The following is a 23,749-nucleotide window of genomic DNA, read 5'->3' as shown; positions in this document are numbered from 1 at the left end:
TTGGCAGTACAGCCTCAGGGGAAAAAAACTATACTTAATACATGTTTGTTTTTGTCCTTTAGTATCACTTTAAAATGAGTTGTAGCTACAGTCTGAGTGCAGGTTTGAAGAAAAAACTGTGAATGTGATTATTGCTATTATATAATGCAATACAAATTATTTTTGCTATTATTAGTTTCTTCCAAGTAGTACACTGCCAGCAGAGGGTGACAGAACACAATACGATATTCATTATTCTCAGCTTTTGCTGTACTGTTTCAGCTAATGTATGAACCTTCTGGGAAAATAATCATACTTTGCTGAAATAATATAGTGCATTTAGAAGGACTCAGACACCAAAGAACTTAAAGCAGAACTTTACCCAAAAGGGAAAGTTATGCTTTTCTTCCTCCCCCCTCCTTTATCATATTTGATTTTTTTTTGTTGGGGGGGGGGGTCAGAGAGTGGGTACAGATACCTACTCCCCACTTCTGCTCTGAGCACCTTGTTCCTCCCCCACCCACAACCTCTTGATACACAAAACAGGTCCCAGGAGGCTGCAGGACTATTCAGATACCACAGCACGGCTGCAATTTGTTTTGCCTTAAAGCCTTACTTCAGGTTGCTTTTAAACTTATAAAACTTACCCATGAAGAGCGCACCTATGCACCCCCATTTGCAAAGGTTAAGTGCTCGTTGGGCTAGAAGGGGAAAGAGTGAGTACATATACTGCCCTTATTCCTTGCTCCCCCTGCAGCTGGAGCTCTTCTTTTTTTTCTGATTCTCTAGCTTGGGGTGGACCCTCAGTGTCCTCCCATAGATTGCAGGACAATCATATATTTTTTCCATGCGGGAGGGAAGATGGACTTCACTGTGTAGGTACGTTTATCAGCAGACTGGATTTGGGCTTACACATTAGCTGAAACGTTACAGCGAAAGGTAAGAATAATGAATATTTTATTGTGGTCTGTCGCCCTGTGCTTGTAGAACAATACTTGAAGAAACCAATAATAGCAATAATAATTTGTATTGTGTTATATAATAGCAACACCCCATACAAAGTATTTTTTGTTTAACAGAGTGGGAAAGGGTAACAACTTCTGCTAGGTTGTTATTGCTGCCTGATGGGTAAGACTTACTTCTACTTCTTATCCCTGTAACATCAGTATAGAAAGTGAGGGAGGAAATGCAAAAGTTGAAAGTTTTCAGAACAGAAGAACATAAGGTATCTCTTAATACGGACCCCTATTCCTAGACCTTCCTGTTGTCTCCGAGTTAAGAAGTGATGATTAAACTCCCACACAGAAAAGAATATAAGCTCAAGATGTGATTTCTATAAACCCACACATGAATGAGTCTGAACAGTGACTATCCCATAACCAGTTACAAACCATAGACATTAGTATGGAGTGTTTATAACGGCCTCCACTCTTTTGGAGTGTTTTTGTGGGAATTGTTGCCCATTTAATCATGAGCATTTGGGAGAACAGGTTATAATGTTGGATAAGAGAACTTTGGCTCACAGACTGCATTCTAATTCTCATTCCGAAAGTGTTCAGTAGAGTTAAGGTCAGGGCTGTCTGCAGGCCACATGAGATCCTCTACACCAGACTCATCAAACCATGTCTTTATGGATATGGCTTTGTACACAGGGGCACAGTCGTGTTGGAATAGAAAGGAACCTTCTTCAAACTGCCACCACAAGGTTGGAAGTGCACAATGTCCAAAATGTCTTTGCATGCTGTAGCATTTAGAGGGCCCTTCAATGAAAATTCCTGATCTTGAAAGAGAGAGTTGTTAACTGCGCTTTCATTAATGTCAAAGGAAAGGCTGCATATGTTAAATGTTGCTTGCTCATTGCTGATGCTCCCCACATAAATTTTCTTATAGTGCATCTAGAAAGTATTCACAGCGCTTACATTTTGCCACATTTTGTCATTTTACAGCCTTATTCCAAAATGGATTAAATTCATTTTTTTTCCGTCAACATTCTACAAACAATACCCCATAATGACAACGTGAAAGAAGTTCGTTTTGAAATCTTTGCAATTTATTAAAAATAAAAAACGAAAAAAACACATGTACATAAGTATTCACAGCCTTTGCTCAATACTTTGTTGAAGCACCTTTAGCACCAATTACAGCCTCAAGTCGTTGTGAGTATGATGCTACAAGCTTGGCACACCTATTTTTTGGGCAATTTCTCCCATTCTTCTTTGCAGTTCCTCTCAAGCTCCATCAGGTTAGATGGGAAGCATCAGTGCACAGCCATTTTCAGATCTCTCCATAGATTTTCAATCGGGTTCAAGTGTGGGCTCTGGCTGGGCCACTCCAGGACATTCACACAGTTGGCTCGTAGCCACTCCTTTTTTATGTGGGCTGTGTGCTTAGGGTCGTTGTCCTGTTGAAAGATGAACCGTCACCCCAGTTTAAGGTCCAGAGCGCTCTGGAACAGGTTTTCATCAAGGATGTCTCTGTACATTGCTGCATTCATCTTTCCTTCGATCCTGACTAATCTCCCTGACTAATCTCCCAGTTCCTGCCACTGAAAAACATCCCCACAGCATGATGCTGCCACCACCATGCTTCACTGTAGGGATGGTATTGGCCAGGTAGTGAGCGGTGCATGGTTTCCTCCAGACATGACGCTTGGCATTCAGGCCAAAGAGTTCAGTGTTTGTTTCATCAGACCAGAGAGTTTTGTTTCTCATGGTCTGAGAGTCCCTCAGGTGCCTTTTGGAAAACTCCAGGTGGGCTGCCATTTGCCTTTTACTGAGGAGTGGCTTCCGTTTGGCCACTCTACCTGATTGGTGGAGTGCTACAGAGGTGGTTGTTCTGGAAGGTTCTCCTCTCTCCACAAAGAAACGCTGGAGCTCTTTTATCGGGTGCTTTGTAACCTCACTGGCTAAGGCCCTTCTCCGTTGATCACTCATTTTGGCTGGGCGGCCAGCTCTAGGAAGGTTACTGGTGGTTCCAAACTTCTTCCATTTATGGATGATGGAGGCCACTGTGCTCATTGGGGCCTTCAATGCTGCAGAAATTTTGCTGTACCCTTCCCCAGATCAGTGCCTTGATACAATCCTGTCTCAGAGGTCTACAGACAATTTCTTGGACTTCATGGCTTGATGTGTGTTCTTACATGCACTGTTAACTGTGGGACCTTATATAGACAGGTTTATGCCTTTCCTAATCATGTCCAATCAACTGTATTTCCCACAGGTGGACTCCAATCAAGTTGTGGAAACATCTCAGGGATGTTCAGTGGGAACAGGATGCACCAGAGCTCAATTTTGAGTGTCATGGCAAAGGCTGTGAATATTTATGTACAAGTGTTTTTTCGTTTTTTTTCGTTTTTTATTTTAATAAATTGCAAAGATTTCAAAACAAACTTCTTTCACGTTGTCATTATGGGGTATTGTTTGTAGAATGTTGAGGAAAAAATGGATTTAATCCATTTTGAAAGAAGACTGTAGCATAACAAAATGTGGCAAAAGTTAAGTGCCGTGAATACTTTCTGGATGCACTGTATATATCAGTGTCTAAATATATATATGTTTATTTTTTTTTTAAGTGTTACTAAACCCAGGACCCTGCATTCACTATATCTGGTCTCCCACAGTACACAAAACATGGAAATGCAATTACTTTAATAAATATAAACTGCTAAATATCTTTTCTGATCAGGAGTTTATAGCAGCCTTATTAACAAATCTTTTGTTAATAAGGCTGTAGGATCGGTGGGAGAATTTTAAAGTGTTACTAAACCCACAACAGTAAAATCAGTGTGTATATGCAGTAAAGCACTGTGGAACCTAAGGAGTTAATCGCATTGTTTGATTTTTTTCTTCTCTGACCCTCCTCTTGTTGAAATGACCACCTGATACACACTGAACCCGTGGTCACATGCACATACTCAGTATTGCTAGAGAGGTATTTTTATCTTTTTCTTGGGAGAGTGCATGTGATCAGCACAGGGCCAATCAGCTCTGTCCAGACAGAGGGTCAGAGGTTTCACATCCTCCTGGAACAGAAAGAAACTGCCTCCTACAAGCTTTAACCAGTGCTCTGCTGAAGTCACAAGACTGCTCTAACTGCTGATGAGAAAAGGTATTTAGAAGTTTATATTTACTAAAATAATTGCATTTCCATGTTCTGTATACTGTGGGAAACCAGGTATAGTGAATGCAGGGTCCTGGGTTTAGTATCACTTTAAGTTTTATGTGGTAGGTCCTCTTTAATTTTACATTTAATTTTATTAATAGATGTATTAAAAAGTGCTAGCACTGGCCTGAAAGTGCAAATGAGCAAATGTACCGTAGCATAGCAGACCAGCGTGATCCCGTCTAGACAGTTGTGTGCTGCACTGACGTGTTTAATTTGGCTGCAGAACATTTTAATTTAAAGTAACTCTGAAAAAGAAAACATTATTTGTAATTCTGGAACAGCAAGATTGTAGTCCGATCTAATGTAGACATTTCATTTCAGCATGTTCTGAAAAAATAAATATAAGATGTCCTGGAGTTCATTTAATTAAAATGAATTTTGTGTTAGTCATGTGAAGGAGGCAAAGTCAACAGCTAATCTGGTAAATTAAATATAACTGCCATAGAATATAAGCGTGAGTTATGTTACTGCTGTTTATGTACGAACTGTATGTTATGATGTGTCGCATATCATTACCACACATAATAGTTACAGTACCAGAAGTTGCATCAGTTCTTAGTAAATGAATTACTTGGAATGGGTATCCACATTGGACATTTCCTCCCCTATTCCTGTTCCAATGACAAATAAACATTTTGCACTTCCCTTCTGCAAGTGTTCCCCCTTAGACCCAACTCTTCCCTACTCCTCGCCCTCTCCCTTAATCATCCTTCCTTGCTATGTTCAGTCTCATCAGCTTCACTCTTCCTCTTTTTTATCCTCTTCTTCTTTCCTTTCCCTGCCCTTCTACTCCTTATATCTTTCTGTCATATCACTGTTTTCAACTTATACAAACCTCATGTTCTCAACTTATACAAATCCTGTGAGGAGGGAATACAAAAGTTTTTTTTTTTTTAAATGCTATGTGGTATCCTACTGCATACTTTGATGTAGTAAAATACCACTTTGTGAATTGTGCCCAGTGAGCCTCTCACCGGGCCCCCTACTGACCCCGGGCCCTCAGGCAATGCCCGAATGGTCAGTCTACCCCTGTAGCAGACTGATGAGCTCACCCGCAGGTCACTTTGCTCCTATTAGCATGGTCCTTGCATTACATCACAGCTAAATGGCTCCTTGCGCTGCTTCTCCTTCTCCCAGTCTGGGCTCTTCTGTACAGGAACAGCAGGAGACTGATATCAGGTCAAATTTGGGTAGTCACACTACTTAGAATTAAACAACATGTTAGTGATATATTATTGAATACAGAGCTGCATTCATTTGGGTACCTTTCTGGAGCTCAGCTTTAAGCTGGATACAAAAGCATTCCTCCCAGTTATAAACTAAATATACTGGGCTGACATCCCTGCTTATCAAAGTACACCACATTTTGCAGGTTGAATATCAAATATAGCTGATGATTTTTTAACTATAATTTGAATCCACATGAAGGTACAGCAGGTGCCTGGGGCTCTGTTCATATGTGGTAGGTATTCTTAAAATTTTCCTTAAATGACAGCTGTACTGTGGACTTCTTTGAAATATATATGTACGGCATGGCATGCCCAACAATGTAAAATGAAAACAACCTTGCCAAAGGTACTGGACACTTTTAGGAGTAGATGAAATTTTTTTAAATGCAGATTTTATATAACATTTTAGTTTTTATCTTTGGTATTTTAAAAAGCAGACCTGTGGCTTCAATACCCTCTAAGTTGCTGATCAGGGCTCATGGGTTGCATACTTGTTCTAGGCCAGTGACTCACAAAACATAAGTTAGCCAAGCAATTAGCAATTTTAGGAGGGAAGGTCAATAATTATAGACTGGATATTCTGACTTCAAAGGGGTTTCCACTAAAGCATAAAAAAAAAACAACTTTAAAGTGTTTGTAAAGGCTTGGGTTGTTTTTCTAAAAAAAAAAAAAAAAAAGTGTTTTACTTACCTGCTCTGTGCAATGGTATTGCACAGAATGGCCCCAAACTAGCTCTTCTGGGGTCCCTACTGGTGCTCTCAACTCTTCTTCTTCTGTATCTGCAGATGTAAGGGTTCACTCCCAAACCTGGCTGTGTGCGTCTATAGACAAACACACAACTTGGCTCAAGCCCGCCCCCTGCTCCCTCCTCACAGGATTTGATTGGCAGGAGCCAAAGGCAGACAGGCACAGTGTTGGATTGTGATAGGACTCAATAAATATATGTATGTGCGTGTGTATATACAGTTAGGTCCATATATATTTGGACACAGGTACAATTTTATATTTCTTTAGGTATTTACTTTACAAAACTTATTCAAGCTGTAGTTCTATAATGGATATGGGCTGAAAGTGCACACTCTCGGGTTTAATTTGAGGGTATATACATCCAAATTGGAGGAAGAGTTTAGGAATTACAACTCTTAAGAGTAGCCACCCCCTCTTTTTCAAGGGACCAAAAGTAATTGGACAATTGGATCAGAAGCTGTTTCATGGCCAGGTGTGGGCTACGCCTTCATTATTTCTTCAATTAAGCAGATAAAAGGTCTGGAGTTGATTCTAAGTGTGGTATTTGCATTTGGAATCTATTGCTGTGAACCTACATCATATATTTAAAGGAGCTGTCCTTGCAAGTGAAACAGGCCATTGTAAGGCTTCAAAAATGAAACAAATCCATCAGAATGATAGCAGCAACATTAGAAGTGGCTAAATCAACAGTTTGGTACATTCTGAGGAAAGAAGAATGCACTGGTGAGCTCAGCAACATAAAAAGGCATGGATGTCCACGGAAGACAACAGTGGTAGATGATCACAGGATCCTCCCTATGGTAAAGAAAAACCCATTCACAACACCCAGACAAGTGAAGGACTCTCTCCAGGAGGTGAGCGTGTCATTGTCAAAGTCTACAATCAAGAGAAGACTTCACGAGAGCAAATACAGAGGGTTCACCACAAGGTGCAAACCATTCATAAGCCTGAAGAATAGAAAAGCCAGATTAGACTTTGTCAAAAAAACATCTAAAAAAGTCAGACCAGTTCTGGAAAAGCATTCTTTGGATGGTTGAAATGAAGATTAATCTGTACCAGAATGACAGGAAGAAAAAAGTGTGGAGAAGGCTTGGAACAGCTCATGATCCAAAGCACACAACGTCATCTGTAAAACATGGTGGAGACAGTGTGATGGCATGGACATGCATGGCTTCCAGTGGCACTGGGTCATTGGTGTTTATTGATGATGTGACAGAAGACAGAAGCAGCCGGATGAATTCTGCACTGTTTAGAGATATACTGTCAGCCCAGATTCAGCCAAATGCAGCAAAGTTTATTGGATGGCGCTTCACAGTACAGAGGGACAATGATCCAAAACACACTGCAAAAGCAACCCAGAAAAAGAAGTAGAATATTCTGCAATGGCCGAGTCAATCACCTCATCTCACCCCAATTGAGCATGCATTTCACTTGCTGAAGGCAAAACTAAAGTCAGAAAGACCCACAAACAAAGAACAACTGAAGACAGCTGTAGTTAGAGCCTGGCAAAACATCAGAAAGGAGGAAACCCAGTCTTTGGTAATGTGGGTTCCAGACTTTAGGCAGTTATTGCCAGTAAAGGATTCTCAACAAAATATTAAAAATGAACATTTTATTTGATTATATTCATTTGTCCAATTACATTTGAGCCCCTGAAAATGGAGGGAGTGTGTATAAAAATGGTTCCTAAAATTTGTACTTGATATTTATGTTCAACCCCTTGAATTAAAGCTGAAAGTCTGCACTTCAGATTCATTTGGATTGTTCCATTTTAAGCGAGAGAGAGAGAGAGAGAGAGAGACTTTTTTTTTTTCATTTAGAATGGTTTATTTATTTTCATATTTTTTTGATGGAAATGAAAATTATCAACCTACAGAGGACTGAATTCAAAGTCACCCTGAAAATCAGAGTAACAAAATTATGCAGAAGGCTAGTCCATTTTGCTGAAATTTCATTGCAGCAACTCAAAATGTTACTGTGCTCCTAATGAGACGACTAATGGTGCCCTGGGGTATTTCTTCCCAAATCTGGACAAGGGCATCACTGAGCTCCTAGACAGTCTTGGTAGCGTCAGATGGACCGAAACATGATACCCCAGAGGTGTTCTATTGGATTTAGGTCAGGAGAGCGTGGGGGCCATTCAATAGTAGCAGTAAAAAACAGTCAGAAAAGATGAGAAGGGAGCAAAAATGTCTGTGTCCTCCACCTGTAAAACCGGTCATGTTTTGAGGGGGGTCATCTCATTGTTGCCCATCCCAGGAGTTTATTTGACTTGATGCTATACTCTGATTAAAAGTTTTCTTTTAATTTTTTTGTGCAGTGTGTGTGTGTGTGTGTGTGTGTGTGTGTGTGTAATGTTTTAAAAAATAAACATTAAATACAATATAATGACAAAGAATCCTCTGAGAAATGTGGGTTAACTAGGGAGACAGCTCAGCAGGCCAGATTGCTCCCTCTGTCCGACCTGTAATCTTCATGTTCAACTTTCTAAAGTCTTTGCTGGGATGACGCATTCCATTTCCATAAACAATGGACTTCATTCAGAGGCCATAGCTCCACCTATTGCCTAAACAGAAGATTTCATAACACTAATATGCAATTTTTCATATTTACTTAATTTAAAAACATATTTTTAAAAATGTAATTTTCTTAGTTCTGACTTATAATTTCCCTTTAAAGCTAAGCTCCAGACAAATAAAAAAAACCACAAATTTATGCATCTCTACATTAATACCTTATTAAAGGTAATTTTTATGCAAGCAGAGTGAGTACCTGAATCTGAGCTTAGAAAGGGGAAAGAGAAGCAGCACAATGAGCCAATCGGGTGTCCGGCAGTGCTTCTAGGAGAGAGCAGACTTGATCTTATCCGTCTACTGCTTCTCCTTTTACTGACCAGTCTCAGGCGGGGTGAAGAACAAGGCTTGTAAGTGTTACTTAACTGCAGTGAAGAAAAATAGGGTGCTCTTTCAGACAAGGCTGCACTATGTGGTAGAGTAAAACAATCTCTTCTAACATGAGAAGTTGCCTATGACTGGCGGACAGCTAATATTGTACCTATCCAGAGGAGGAGTAGCAAGGTAGAAGTTGGCATTTACAGGCCAATGAGTTTAGCATCTGTTGTAGTTAAATTAATGAAATCCCCCCTAAAAAGATGGATAATTTATCACTTTAAAACGTACAAGTTTCTGCACCCAAAACAGAATAGCTTTACTTTGGGCAGATCATGTAAGCCTAAGTGAATATTTTGACTTTCTTACAAATGTTGTGGACCAGGGTGGTGCTGCGGACATCAGCCATTTTAGTAAATCCATTGATACAGTTTCACATAATGATCTCATTAAAAAGCTGTACAAGCTAGGACTTAACCCTTGGGTGGTTCAGTGAATATGCAGTTGACTAAAGGAGTGTGGTTTTAAATGGGGTTCACTCGCAACAGAGGCCAGTCACTAGTGGTGTACCACAGGGCTCTATACTAGGTCCTGTTCTATTTAACCGCCTCCCGTCCATCATATAAGGAAATGACGGGTGGGCAGCGGTTCTCTCGTTCTGGGGGGGACGTCCTATAATGGTGTCCCACTCTAACTGGGCATGCGCGGCGACCGGTGGTGTGCTGTGTTCCTGGGACACAGTGTATCACTGATCAGAGTAAAGAGCCGATGATATCGGCTCTGTCTTGTAATCAGCTGTGTCCAATCACAGCTGATCACATGTAAATAGGAAATGCCAGTTATCGGCAGTCCTCTCCTCACGCTGACAGCGCTTGATGAGAGCCAGTAATCGGCATTCCTCAGAGGGGACATCTACACTGACCATCAAGGCACTGATGAATCGGTGTAGCCCCATCAGTGCCACCTGTCAGTGCCCATCAATGCCAACTGTAAGTACCTATCAATGCCACATACCAGTGCACATCAATGCCACATAGTGCCTACCAGTGCACATCAATGCCACATGGCAGTGCCTATCAGAGCGGTCTTTCAGTGCCAATCAGTGCTGCCTGTCAATGCCATACATGAGTGCGGCCTTTCAGTGCCGTCTGTCAATGCCCACAAGTAATGCCTGTCAATGCCCATCAGTGCCACTTACCAGTGCCGCCCATCACTGCAGCCTCATTAACACACATCAGTGAAGGAGAAAAACTATTTACTTACAAAATTTTATAACAGAAACTAAGAAAAAAAATTTTTTTTTTCCAAAAATGTTCAGTCTTTTTTAGTTTATTTAGCAAAAAAATAAAAAACTCAGTGGTGATTAAATACCACCAAAAGAAAGCTCTATCTGTCTCAAAAAATGATAAAAATGTTTTTTGGGTACAGTTTTGCATGACTGCGCAATTGTCATTCAAAGTGCGACGGTACTGAAAGCTGAAAATGGGCCTGGGCAGAAAGGGGGTGCCCGGTAGACAATTGGTTAATGTAAGTGATGTAACTAAAGGTCTAGTGGGCATGATACGTCTGATTATGACACAAAGGTGTGTAATAGGGTTGATGCTCCTGGAGGTGTTTGTAACATGGACCATGATTTGACATTGCTGGAAGATTGGTCAACGCATTGTAAATGCAGTTTAATATTTCTAATTGTAAAACAATGCACCTAGGGAAAAATAATCCATTCATAGAACACAATATTGGGGGTACAGTGTTGGCCAGAACTACAGAGGAAAAAGATTTAGGAATGAATATTTCAGATGACCGCAAAATGAGCAACAGTGTGACCTGGCAGTGGGAAAAGCAAATAGAATTTTTAGAATGTCTCACTAGAGGGGTCACCAGCAGGTGGAAAGAGGTCCGAATTCCTCTATATAGAGCTTTAGTTTTCACTAAAACCTGGAGATTACAGTCAGACAGAGGGATCATTAGGAGAAGGAAGGAGGTCCTGATTCCTCTATAGAGATCTTTAATTGGACCTCACATTGAATACTGTGCCCTGTTCTGGAGTTCTCCTTTACAAAAATATATTTATAGGATAGAACAAGTCCAGAGGTGGACAATAAAAATGGTGAAAGGTCTGAGAAATAACACACATCAGGAGGGCCGTAAAGAACTTCATATGTACAGCCTTGAGGAAAGAAGGAAAAGGAAGACATAACTGAATCCTTTAACTAGTTACCGACTGCAGATAGCTGAATGACGGCTGCACTGCGGCCGGACAGTTCTGGGAGGGCATCATATGACGTCCTCCCAGAACGCGCTGGGGCGCGAACCCGGTGATCACTGTGTCCTACGGACACAGCTGACCACGTGATGTGCTAAAAGGCCAATCTCAGCGGCCTTTTACCACGTGATCAGCCGTGTCCAGTGACATGCTGATCACCAGGAAATGCAATTGTTGGTTCTCAGGTGCACTTTCCTTATGCTGTCAGAGCGTGAGGAAAGTACTGCCGAGAACCGGCAGTTGTCAGAGCAGGGATCGGCACTGATGATCAGTGCCCAGCAGTGCCACCCACCAGTTCTGCCCACCTGTGCCCATCAGTGCCTGTAAGTGCTCAGCAGTTGCACCAGTCAGTGCTCAGCAGTTGCGACAGTCAGTGCCGCCAGTCAGTTCCGACTATCAGTACCCATCATCAGTGCCAGCTCATCAGTGCAACCTATCAGTGCTGCCTATCAGTGCAGCCTCATCAATGCACATCAGTGAAGGAGAAAAATGACCTGTTTGAAAAATTGTATAATAGAAACAAAGAAACTTTTTTTTTTTTCAAAATTTTTGCTCTTTTTTTTTTTTGTTTATAGCGCAAAAAGTAAAACACCCATCAGCAAGTAAATACCACCAAAAGAAAGCTCTATTTCTGAGAAAAATTATACAAATTTCATATGGGTATAATCTTGCATGACCGTGCAATTGTCATTTGAAGTGCGACAGCGCTGAAAGCTGAAAATTGGCTTGGTAAGGAAGGGGGTATAACTGCCCGGTAGGCAAGTGGTTAAATACAAGAATGGGTGAATAAGATTTGGGAGGGCAGTATTTATAATATGAAGGGATGAAGGACAAGTGAATCTGACTTCAAATTACGAGGAAAGTATTATTTTACTGTAAGAGTAGTTGATGCTTGGAGTATACTTCCAGCAGAGGTAGTGAGTCAGTCAACAGTAAGTGGATTGAATCATGCTGGGAACAAACCGATCTATATTCAGACCAAAGAATATAATAAAAAAAAAAATCTATAATTAGACAAAAAAATAATACACACACTCTCACAGAAATGAGATATTTTGTAAATATTTTATTCTATCTTTTGACAACACTGAAGAAATTACACTTTGCTACAATGTAAACTAGTGAGTGTACAGCTTGTATAACAGTGTAAATTTGCTGTCCCCTCAAAATAACTCAACACACAGCCATTAATGTCTAAACCTCTGGCAACAGAAGTGAGTACACCCCTAAGTGAAAATGTCCAAATTGGGCCCAAAGTGTCCATTATTTTCCAGCACTGCCTTAACCCTCTTGGGCATGGAGTTCAGCAGAGAGTCACAGGTTGCCACTGGAGTCCTCCTCCACTCCTCAATGACGACATCACAGAGCTGGTGGATGTTAGAAACTTTGTGCTCCTCCACTTTCCATTTTGAGGATGCCCCACAGATGCTCAATAGGGTTTAGGTCTGGAGACATGCTTGGCCAGTCCATCACCTTTACCCTCAGCTTCTTTAGCAAGGCAGTGGTCATCTTGGAAATTTGTTTGGGGTTATGTTGGAATACTGCCCTGCGGATCAGTCTCCGAAGGGAGGGGATCATGCTCTGCTTCAGTATGTCAAAGTACATGTTGGCATTCATGGTTCCCTCAATGAACTGTAGCTCCCCAGTGCTGGCAGAACTCATGCAGCCCCAGACCATGACACTCCTACCACCATGCTTGACTGTAGGCAAGACACACTTGTCTTTGTACTCACCTGGTTGCCGCCACATACGCTTGACACCATCTGAACCAAATAAGTTTATCTTGGTTTCATTAGATCACAGGACATCGTTCTAGTAATCCATGTCCTTAGTCTGCTTGTCTTCAGCAAACTGCAGGCTTTCTTGTGCATCATGTTTAGAAGAGGGTTCCTTCTGGGGCAACAGCCAAGCAGACTAATTTAATGCAGTGTGCGGCGTATGGTCTGAGCACTGACAGGCTGACCCCCCGCCCCTTCAACCTCTGCAGCAATGCTGGCAGCACTCTAACATCTATTTCTCAAAGACAACCTCTCGATAGGATGCTGAGCACATGCACTCAACTCCTTTGGTCGACCATGGCGAGGCCTGTTCTGAGTGGAACCTGTCCTGTTAAACCGCTATATGGTCTTGGCCACCGTGCTGCAGCTCAGTTTCAGGGTCTTGGCAATCTTCTTATAGCCTAGGCCATCTTTATGTAGAGCAACAACTCTTTTTTTCAGATCCTCAGAGAGTTCTTTGCCATGAGGTACCATGCTGAACTTCCAGTGACCAGTATGAGAGAGTGAGAGTGATAACACCAAATTTAACAAAATTTAACCTGCTCCCCATTCACACATGAGACCTTGTAACAATAATGAGTCACATGACATCGGGGAGGGGAAATGGCTAATTGGGCCCAATTTGGACATTGTCACTTATGGATGGACTCACTTTTGTTGCCAGCGGTTTAGACATTAATGGCTGTGTGTTGTTATTTTGAGGGGACAGCAAATTTACACTGTTATACAAGCTGTACACTCACTATGTCACATTGTAGCAAAGTGTCATTTCTTCAGTGTTGTCACATGAAAAGATATAATAAAATATATACAAAAATGTGAGGGGTTTACTCACTTCTGTGAGATACTGTGTGTGTATATATATATATATATATATACAGTATATACACAGTATAATGAGTAAAAAAATGGGACAGCCTTGATGGACCTCTTTGTCTTTTTCTGCCATCACTCTATGTTTCTGTTTGTTCTTTTTTGCGGTAGAGGTTATTCTGCACACAGAGTAGGGGTAGGGTTACCGTCTGAACTCCTTTTTCTGACTACTTAAAATTTGCTTTCTTTTACAGATAATATCATATTTCTGAGTGATATTCGAGAGAAGCCATGATGTACCCTTGACCCTTTGTCCTTCACTGTATTTTCAGCTCTTGTCTTAGAGAAGTGTATTTCAATTAAATGTTTTCTTTGCGTTTTCTGCAGGAGAATAAATTCTTATTTTCTAAGAAATACTGTGCCTGTGTTAAGGTTTGTACAGTATGATGTGTCTACATTTGTGTCGGGGAGACATATAAACATAGAGAGAAAACAGGTGGCGCACACACCTAATGCATTATCCAAGGTTTATTGTAGGAATTAAATCATAAAAACATACTCACAGACGAAGCATGTATCTAAAAAGCATAGAAAAATGACAATGGCCACAACGGCGGGCAAGGTGTTCTCACTGTCAGTGCGGTCAAATGTCTGACGTGTTTAGGGGACGAATCCCTTTCCTCAGAGCTGATGACCAACCTCTGATGCTGATGCACGATGAATGGAAAGTAAAGTAAGAGCCCTGCTGTTGATGCCTCTCTATCCAGTGGCTGATTTCCCCGTCTGAGGAGGGCTGCACCCCTGGAACATTTCCTTTTGGTTGTCGCTGTCCTGGTACCCTTGGCTTCCCTTTTGGCTGTGCATATCCTGAGGCGCTGGAGAGTACATACGCTAGACATATAAACATAGTCTTTCTTACTGCATAGTCTCATACCTGCAACTCCTGATGTCTTCTACCTCTCAGGAACTGGGGTCAAGGCAGGGTTTTCCCATTTCCCAAATGTATACAATGTTAACATGTTATAAAATACATGAATAGAGTTTGTGCTGGGGACAATAGTTACATCAGAAGCATTTACCTGTTGAGAGGAATTGAGCAATATAGGACCCAAAAGGCGCAGCAGAGAAGATGGTGGCACTGGCGTAACAAGAAAAAAAGGGACAACTTTGATTTGTCATTGCTGGATGATGGTGAGTGCAGTTCTGTTTTAAAACAGAACTCTAGCCATGCTATGGACACCCAAATATTTAACATTTTTTCAAGCAGTAAATAAGCTTTAACCCTTTAGCTGCTGCTTCCCGGGTGCATTCGGCACCAGATTGGGAGCAGTGGCTGTGTCTGCATAGCTGCTGCATCTCAATTGACAGCAACGGGAGTGCCTGAACAGGGATGCTTGCTGGTAAACATGGCTCTCCATGCGGGTACGCCTAAAGTAGAACTATAGGCAAAACTTTTTTTTTTCCATTTAGATAGAGTAACGGAGGATTATAACCTCGTCAGATTTTTTTTTACCATCTGAGCATCTGAGTCCCATTGTGGAGATTTCTCTTCACTTTCTGTCCCATAGCCAAACAGGAAGTAAGAGGAAATCCTTTCAATTTAAGGGAATTCCTTGGGGACCCCAGGTCGCCAAATCCACTGTACCCATTGGAAGATTTCCCCTCCTACTACTTTTCTGGGGACAACTGAAATTTGGGATTTTTTTTAACTTTCACTCTCAATGATAATGGTAAACAGGACAAATAGAGAGGATGAATCAGCCTAACAGAGACACAGACAGCAATAAAAACTTAATAGGTATTATAATCCATCTCCACTCTATCCAAAACTTAAAAAAAAAAAAAAAAATGTTTTGCCTTTAGTTATACTTTAAGTACTCCCATGTGATTGATGCCTACATTTATAGACTCTTCAAAGTGTCACGCTAGGAGAATTATGGGTACCATAGTTTTTCAACATTTAAATTTTGAGATTTGACGTATTTAGTATCTAATTACTTAACACAACCTCGGTTTTTATATATTACCTAAGCATTGAGTAATATATTGTGTTTGTGCGCACTAAAAAAAATGTAGGTGTATTTTTTTTCTGAAAATGTAGATTTCATAAGCAGTAGCACAATTATCATGTGACATAAAAAAATTGCAATTTCCACAATTTAATTCTTAAGGGTCTGTTTTTTGAAAATATAGAATGGGATGTTTTAGGTAATCTTCAGGTCTAAAACGTGCATTTTAACTTCTGCATAAAAAAAAGGTTTAAAAAAATAGATGTGGTGGGGTGTATTCATTTTCTTTTTTCAGGCCAAGAACAATTTCAGCTAATGCAGAAAATACCTGCTGATCCTGTTAGAAATGTCACTTCCATGAGCTCAAATGAAATCACTAACAATGTTATCTTCCTTCTAAATCTAAACTATCTTCTCTGAAGTATAAATTACCCCACCCCCTTTGTAATGGAAATGAAGAGGAAGGCGTGTCCCAGCCCAAATCAGGACAGCAGCCAAGGGTTACAACTATGGCTCCTTCCTTGGGTACAGTGGAGTGAGTGGTGTTACCGTAGAGCAGAAAGTGTTAGGCAGGCCATAGACGGGTCGTATATCGGGCAAATTTCCATCCGCACGAAAAATCGTCCGATAATCACGCCGTTAGTGGGGCCAGCCTGTCGGCCGTTTTTCGCGGACCTCATTTATTTTTATCAGTCATCCTGGAAAATCCGCAAAAAACGGACGTTTTTCGCTGACATGGGTGGCAGCATCGGCAATGGGGCTGACCGATTTTTCATTTATCGGCCGAAAATTCGGCCAATAAACGGCCCGTCTATGGTCTGCCTTATTCTCCGGGTCATCAGGTTTGAAAATAAAGAAATAAAAAGCATGCAAAAGAAAATATTACATGGTAGGCTGCAATAAATGAGTTTTGTTTGTGGCTTTAGACACTGCGTGTTTATCAAGCCAAAGCCATTTTCTTAGTTTTAAATAGTGTGGGATGGTGATAACCCTTGCTTCTGTTTACTGCTCTCCACAGCTGCATTCCAAAGATTTCCTTTCACTTTCTGTCCAGGTGACATTTTTCTAAAAACGGGAAGGACGAAAACCCCTGTCCAATTTTTTTTTTTTTTTTTTTAAAGTCGGTTTTCCCATTGCAGATTTTCCCTTACTTCCTGTCCAATGACCCTTTTTCAGCACGGCAGGAAGTGAAGGCAAATATCTCTAATGGAGCCTTGGATGTGAGTAAAAACCTGACCCGTAATCTAGTCTTCTCCCACTATATCCAGAGTTTAAAAAAAATAAATAAAAAAGTTCAAGTTTCTGCATAGCACCTGACAGACCCCTATGGATATAAACATACACAGAAAATATTTGTATTTACTTTCAGGATAACAGGGGTCTGTGACCATTCATTAAATATATTGCAGAGTGATGTTCATTAAATTCTGCACGCATCAGTAACATTTGTTATTTGTGCTGAGTGCGCCTCTATGCTGCATGTATCTGATCTGTATATTTAAACATTCTCATGTCGGGATTTTGCAGGAATTCAAATAAGGGTGTTTAATAAACCATAATTGTCTGGGTGCGGAGAGACAGGATGTTTGTGCAGCGTATTTGCTGAAAATGAATTACTGTCACAGTGGTTATAATGTCAGCGGCTCAAGTTTATGTTACAGCATACAAACCTGCATAATGAACTTTCTGACTTTTTTTTTTTTCCCTATAAATGCATTAAAGCTGAAGTTTAATCTGTTCATATTTTGCATTCATTGGTTCATTAACATGCTAATTTGTAAAATTAAAACAATGACATTTTTAGGTAAGATCTTTTTGTTTTTATGACATGCCTAATTTTAGACCCAGTGATCTTATCACTGGATCTGTATGCTTCTCTATGCAGTGCAGTAAGATTATGATAGTTGGGAGGGGCAGACAGCTTCCTGAACACCACAGACTACCCTAGATCATGCCCACATGATGCTGATACTTCATGATTAGAATACCTCAAATCCATTCATAAAAGGGAATGTTGGGCTGAGCTGGAAGATGCTGGATGTCCTCAAGCCTGGAAATGAAGATGGCTGCATCTGACTTGCTGCATCTTGTAAGAAGCTCACAGTGTGCAGTGAAATCAATGTAACCTTTTTCAGTACAAATGAGAGCCTGTACAACTGTGCAAGACTAAAGGGAAGGCTGGGGTTCAGGTTTAAAACAGATGAGAAGTAAAAGGAATAATACAGCAGGAAGTAGAGCTGGATTTTGATTTTTGTAGGCCTGGACAAACTTGAAAAAGGGCCCCTGGCATTCTATACATCCTGGCCATAGTCATCGCTTGAGTCTTGGACCTGTGACACCACTGACAGAAGCAAACGCTCAACTGTAGGGACCACATGCAATAGTGGTGGTTTAACTTCAAATACTTACAGTATGTACATCCTATATTTTATTTCTTTTAGTGGGACAAGCACAAAAAGTGTTCTTTTATCTGGCAGTTATTTTGCTGCCCCACAATTCTCTGAATCCCCATTTTCAGTTTCTGCACTAGGGCTGGAGTAGTGCACATATCCTCATAGACTGACCATGCGAGTGAAGATCCGTTCAGTTGTCTGGCTGTTGATTTGAACAGGCTATGGCTGGCTATAGCTGCATGGACCACCTGTGCCTTCCAGGCCTGCCAACACAGACTGTGCACAAGTGTACTGATCAGTACACCCATGTGAATGAGGACTAATGCAGGCCATACATGGGTCGAATTTTTAAAGAATTTTCTTTCAAAAATCATAACTAAGAATGTTTTTTGAATTTTGCACCATTAGTGGGCCATGGCATCTAAACCCTTATTCAGTCAGAACAACACACCCTAAAATAATTTGATAGTGCTCTAAATAGTTGCTGCTAAAACACTGTTAGTGACAAAACCTGTACCAAAATGAATAACAAAGTGTAGCTCAACAGACTAATATCTCATATAAAAGAAATATTAATAATTAAAGCCCCATGAAATGTCTCTTAGAACACCACTGTGCAATGTGTATAAGATAAATCTTCTCTCTTCTTCAATGCCAACCGTGCCACCACCACTAGGTGAAAAATGCGCTCAACATGTAGATAGACTTGTGTACACCCTCTGTGGTTTTCCTCCAACTCCTCTCCCGGCACCGCCACAGTATACACTCCTCCAGCTGACGCTCTCATATAATATGTATTATGGAAAACAGAAAAGTAGAACCATAGTGCTCTATTTTTAAAACAATTTATTAGCGCCCAGATTAAAAACACAAATTGAAAGAAACAAACCAGCATGAAATTTATAATTTCATTACATGGCTCCCCACCCCGCTCTCCCAAATGGTCATCAGTTCAAAACGTCTAGGGCTCACCTCCTTCCACCTATACGCGTTACACCCCCGATTCGGGCTTCCTCAGTAGGCAGGGAGTCTATAATGTGGAGCCCTTAAATAACCCATGTATCCTTGCTCCCAGAAATTACATTACTTCCTGGCCATCGGAAGTGATGTCATCGGCCATCTTGGATCACTTCCGAACCCTGAAGTGATGTCATTGGCTATCTTGGATCACCTCCAAAGCCAGAAATGATGTTATTGGCCATCTTCGATCACCTCTAAAACCCGTAATTGATGTCAGCCATCTTGGGACACCTCTGGACCAGGAAGTGAAGAAAACCTGATTCCCTCAAAGCTGGGAACACACTAAAAAAGATGAAAAAAATGCATATAAAAATATATTACTCCAATGACCGATACTCTTCCGAGTGCTGTATTATCATATCACTAGACAATATATTACATTGTAAAAAAGCATAATAATAATAAAAGGACAATTCATTCAAAATATGACTTAATAACATAGTACGCTAACTATTACTGATAAAACCGTTTAAATCAAATTCCACGTTTAATCCCAATGGTGAAAGGACCTTCATTTCATAAATCCAAAAAGATTCTCGTTTACTTAATTGCCCAATGTAATTCCCACCTCTCCAATGTTTGCCCACCTTTTCTATCTCCCACAAACTTAACTCTTTGGGTTCTTTATTGTGTACTTGCCTAAAATGCTTTGACACACTGTGTCCTTTTTTTATCCCTTTTTGTTTTATTAAGGTGCTCTCTAATCCTAGCATAAAGAGGCCTAGAAGTCCTTCTAACATACTGTATACTACAAGAGCATTCCATCATGTACGCAACCCCTCTAATTTTATAGGTTTTGCCTGTGGCTAAAAATTCTTTTCTTCTTTTGTTGTTATACACACTAGTTTAACATGCTTTACACCTACCACAAGCTTAAAAACCTTTTAATGCTGGAAAGAGGTTGTTGTTATTATTATTAATGGGAAAATCTAAAGCCCCTGGAGCCAGCCTATTCTTTAATGTTGGTGCTTTCCTATACACAAATTTAGGCTGGGGCGTTAGAATCCCCCCAGGACCCCATCTCTCTGCAATATACCCAAATGTCTCTTTATGATGTTCTCAATCTTTTTGCTTTGGACATTATAATCTAACACTATCCCTATTTCACCTTCTTATCTATTTTTATCTTTAATTAAATCATTCCTGTTAAAACGTATTACCTCCTCTACATCTCACCATATATCTTCTCGACAATATCCTTTCTGTATAAAACTCTGTTAACATTTCAGATTGTTGTAAATATTCACTTTCTATAGTACAATTTCTCCTAAAATGAATAAACTGCCCTCTCGGAATGTTAAACAACCAAGATTTATAGTGGCAGCTATCCAGAAGTATAAAACTATTACGGTCTGTAGGTTTGAAAATCTGACCGTTATTACCTGAAATTTCCAAATCCAAAAATGCAACTTTACTCTTATCATAGTGCCAAGACAAAGAAAGATTCCTATTATTACTATCTAATCTGCTCTCAGAGGCTCCCCTCATCACCCTCCCAGATTATGAACAGATCATCTATATATCTCTTATAGCATACCAATTGGCTTGGCTTGTTATTGAAAACTACTTCTGATTCCCAGTGGGCCATAAATATGTTGGCCACACTGGGTGCAAAACTAGCTCCCATCGCCACACCGGTTATCTGATGTCAGTACTGGTTGTCATACCAGAAGTAGTTATGTTGGACACTATAAACTCAGACTATCCAACAAGAAACTTTTATGTTTCCCAGATAGATTAGATAATGACAAGGTCCATTTTATAGCGTTTTGGTGCTTAATTATGGTATACAACGAGCTGACGTCCTCTACAACTAGAAAACATGCTTTAAGGTTAGACGTCTCATCCAATATCTGTAATAAGTGCTTTGTGTCTCTCAAATATGCCTCTGTATAGAAGACTATAGGTTGTAAATGTATATCTATGTATCGCCCCAACCTTGATGTTAGGGAATCTACCCCATTCACTATAGGTCTACCTGGGGGGTTGGTAACACTTTTGTGTATTTTTTGGCAAAATATATACCACTGGGGGTCCTGGATGAGGAGGGGCAAAGGTATTGCACCTCCTTCTCATTAAGGATGTTTTTTTTTTAACTCCTTTCCTAATTATATTTTCTAATTCAACTTTATATTCTTCAATGGGGTTTTTATTTAATAACCTACATGTGCTTCTATCTTCCAATAGCCTATTCATGTCTCTCTTAGAAAATGTTTTGGTCATCAGCATGGTAATGCCCCCCCCCCCTTTGTCTGCAGGTCTGATTATGACTTCTTTCTTATTTTTCAATGCTTAAATACCTTTTTTAATAAACATAGTGTCCTGCACCTTTGTTACTTTTAACCTCTCTAAATCATGAACAACCAAATTATTAAAAACGTCTGAATTTACTGTCCACATTGGGGATTAAACATAGATCTATTCCTAAAATTAGTATATTGTCCATCCTGTGCAGAAGAAGATTTAAGAATTGGATTGGACAAAAAATCTTTTAACTTTTAAAGTTCTTATGAACCTATGAATGTTAATATATGTATCAAACTTATTCAAATTTTTAACAGGAGCAATATTCCAGCCCTCTATCCAACACCTTGATCTCCTCCACACGTAAAGGGATACCACTCAAAATATAGATGCCCTCCCCTACTGGTGCTGTGCCAATTTTTGTGCGGCCATCAAATTTCAGTGATCGGGCATGTTGGAAAGTTTTTGAAAAACAAATGAATGTGTAATCAATGACGGGAGAATCGTGCGAGAAATACAGTTGTGTTCAAAATAATAGCAGTCAGACATCACTAACCTGATCAATCACTGTTTTTGGTAGAAATGATATTTCTACATGGCAAATAATTTACTAGCAGGTGTAGTAGAGTAATAGAAATCCAACAGTCATGACATGCATGCTGCTGATTCTGTGTAATTGAATCACTAATTGAAAGGGGCATGTTCAAAATAAAAGCAGTGTGGAGTTCTATTAGTGAGGTCATTCATTCTTTGAAAAACAGGTGGCAATTATTGCCCTTATTTAAGGAAGGAAGGCAGCAAATGTTGTACATGCTGGTTACAGTGCATTTCTCTCTGAAATTCTGAGGAAAATGGGTCGTTCCAGACATTGTTCAGGAGAACAGTGTACCTTGATTAAAAAGTTGATTGGAGGGGGGAAAACATATAAAGAAGTGCAGAAAATGATAGGCTGCTCAGCTAAAATGATCGCAAATGCTTTAAAATGGCAACCAAAACCTGAAAGACGTGGAAGAAAGCGAAAAACTACCATTCGAATGGATAGAAGAATAGCCAAAATGGCAAGGACTCAGCCAACAATCAGCTCCAGGAAGATCAAAGAAGGTCTAAAGTTACCTGTGAGTACTGTTACAATTAGAAGATGCCTATGGGAAGCCAAGCTATCTGCAAGAAGCCCCCGCAAAGTCCCACTGTTGAAAAAAAGACATGTGCTGAAGAGGTTACAATTTGCCAAAGAGCACATTAACTGGCTTAAAGAGAAATGGCACAACATTTTGTGGACTGATGAAAGTAAGATTGTTCTTTTTGGGTCTAGTGGGAGACAGTTTGTCAGATGACCCCCAAATACTGAATTTAAGCCACAGTAGACTGTGAAGACAGTGAAGCATGGTTGCGCAAGCATCATGATATGGGGATGTTTCTCATACTACGGTGTTGGGCCTATTTATCGCATACCAGGGATCATGGATCAGTTTGAATACATCAGAATACTTGAAGAGGTCATGCTGCCTTATGCTGAAGAGGAAATACCCTTGAAATGGGTGTTCCAACAAGACAACGACCCCAAACACACCAGTAAATATGCAACATCTTGGTTCCAGACCAACAAGATTGACGTTATGGAGTGGCCAGCCCAATCCCCAGATCTTAATCCAATAGAAAACTTGTGGGGTGACATCAAAAATGCAGTTTCTGAGGCAAAACCAAGAAATAGAGAAGAACTGTGGAATGTAGTCTAATCATCCTGGGCTGGAATACCAGAAGTTGGTTGACTCCATGCAACACAGATGTACAGCAGTTCTCAGAAACAGTGCTTATACAACAAAAAATTAAGTGATTCAAAGGAAAGCAAAATCTTCAAACATTTTTCAGTTTATATAGGGAATGTTTGACTTTGTAAAGAAGAATACAAACACTGCTATTTTTTTGAACAGTCTAATATTCACTTTTCTTCCATTTTTTTTAGAGGAACAACACATTTGATATATTTTTCTTCATGTTTTGATTTGGAATAGAATGTGTAGTGTTCCCAATGCATTTGTGTGTATGGAAATAAAAGCTATTAGAAGGATTTTGAGCATTATTCACTTTTTTCAACACACTGCTATTATTTTGAACACAACTGTATAATCGAAAAGAAATGAGCAATAGCTGTGACCTGGAAAGAAAAGATTCCCAGCCATGAAAATTATTTCTGTAGTGACATGAGCTGAAGTCAAAAG

General features: G+C 40.1%; 1 protein-coding gene across 1 annotated transcript in view; it reads left to right on the top strand.

Moving 5' to 3' along the window:
- Positions 1-14,278, top strand: part of SSBP1 (single stranded DNA binding protein 1) — a 36,010-nt gene extending 21,732 nt beyond the window's left edge. Inside the window, exon 7 of the mRNA XM_089680697.1 lies at positions 14,119-14,278. Coding sequence (XP_089536823.1) covers positions 14,119-14,159 — 41 coding nt within the window. The 3' untranslated portion in view covers positions 14,160-14,278. The remainder of the gene's footprint in view (positions 1-14,118) is intronic.
- Positions 14,279-23,749: the final 9,471 nt, after the last annotated feature.

Source organism: Staurois parvus, unplaced genomic scaffold (genome assembly GCF_062004578.1).
Source record: "Staurois parvus isolate SC_StPar_1 unplaced genomic scaffold, SC_StPar_1.0 ptg000249l, whole genome shotgun sequence".
NCBI classification, from domain to species: domain Eukaryota; kingdom Metazoa; phylum Chordata; class Amphibia; order Anura; family Ranidae; genus Staurois; species Staurois parvus.
This window is presented reverse-complemented; position numbering and strand designations above follow the sequence as displayed.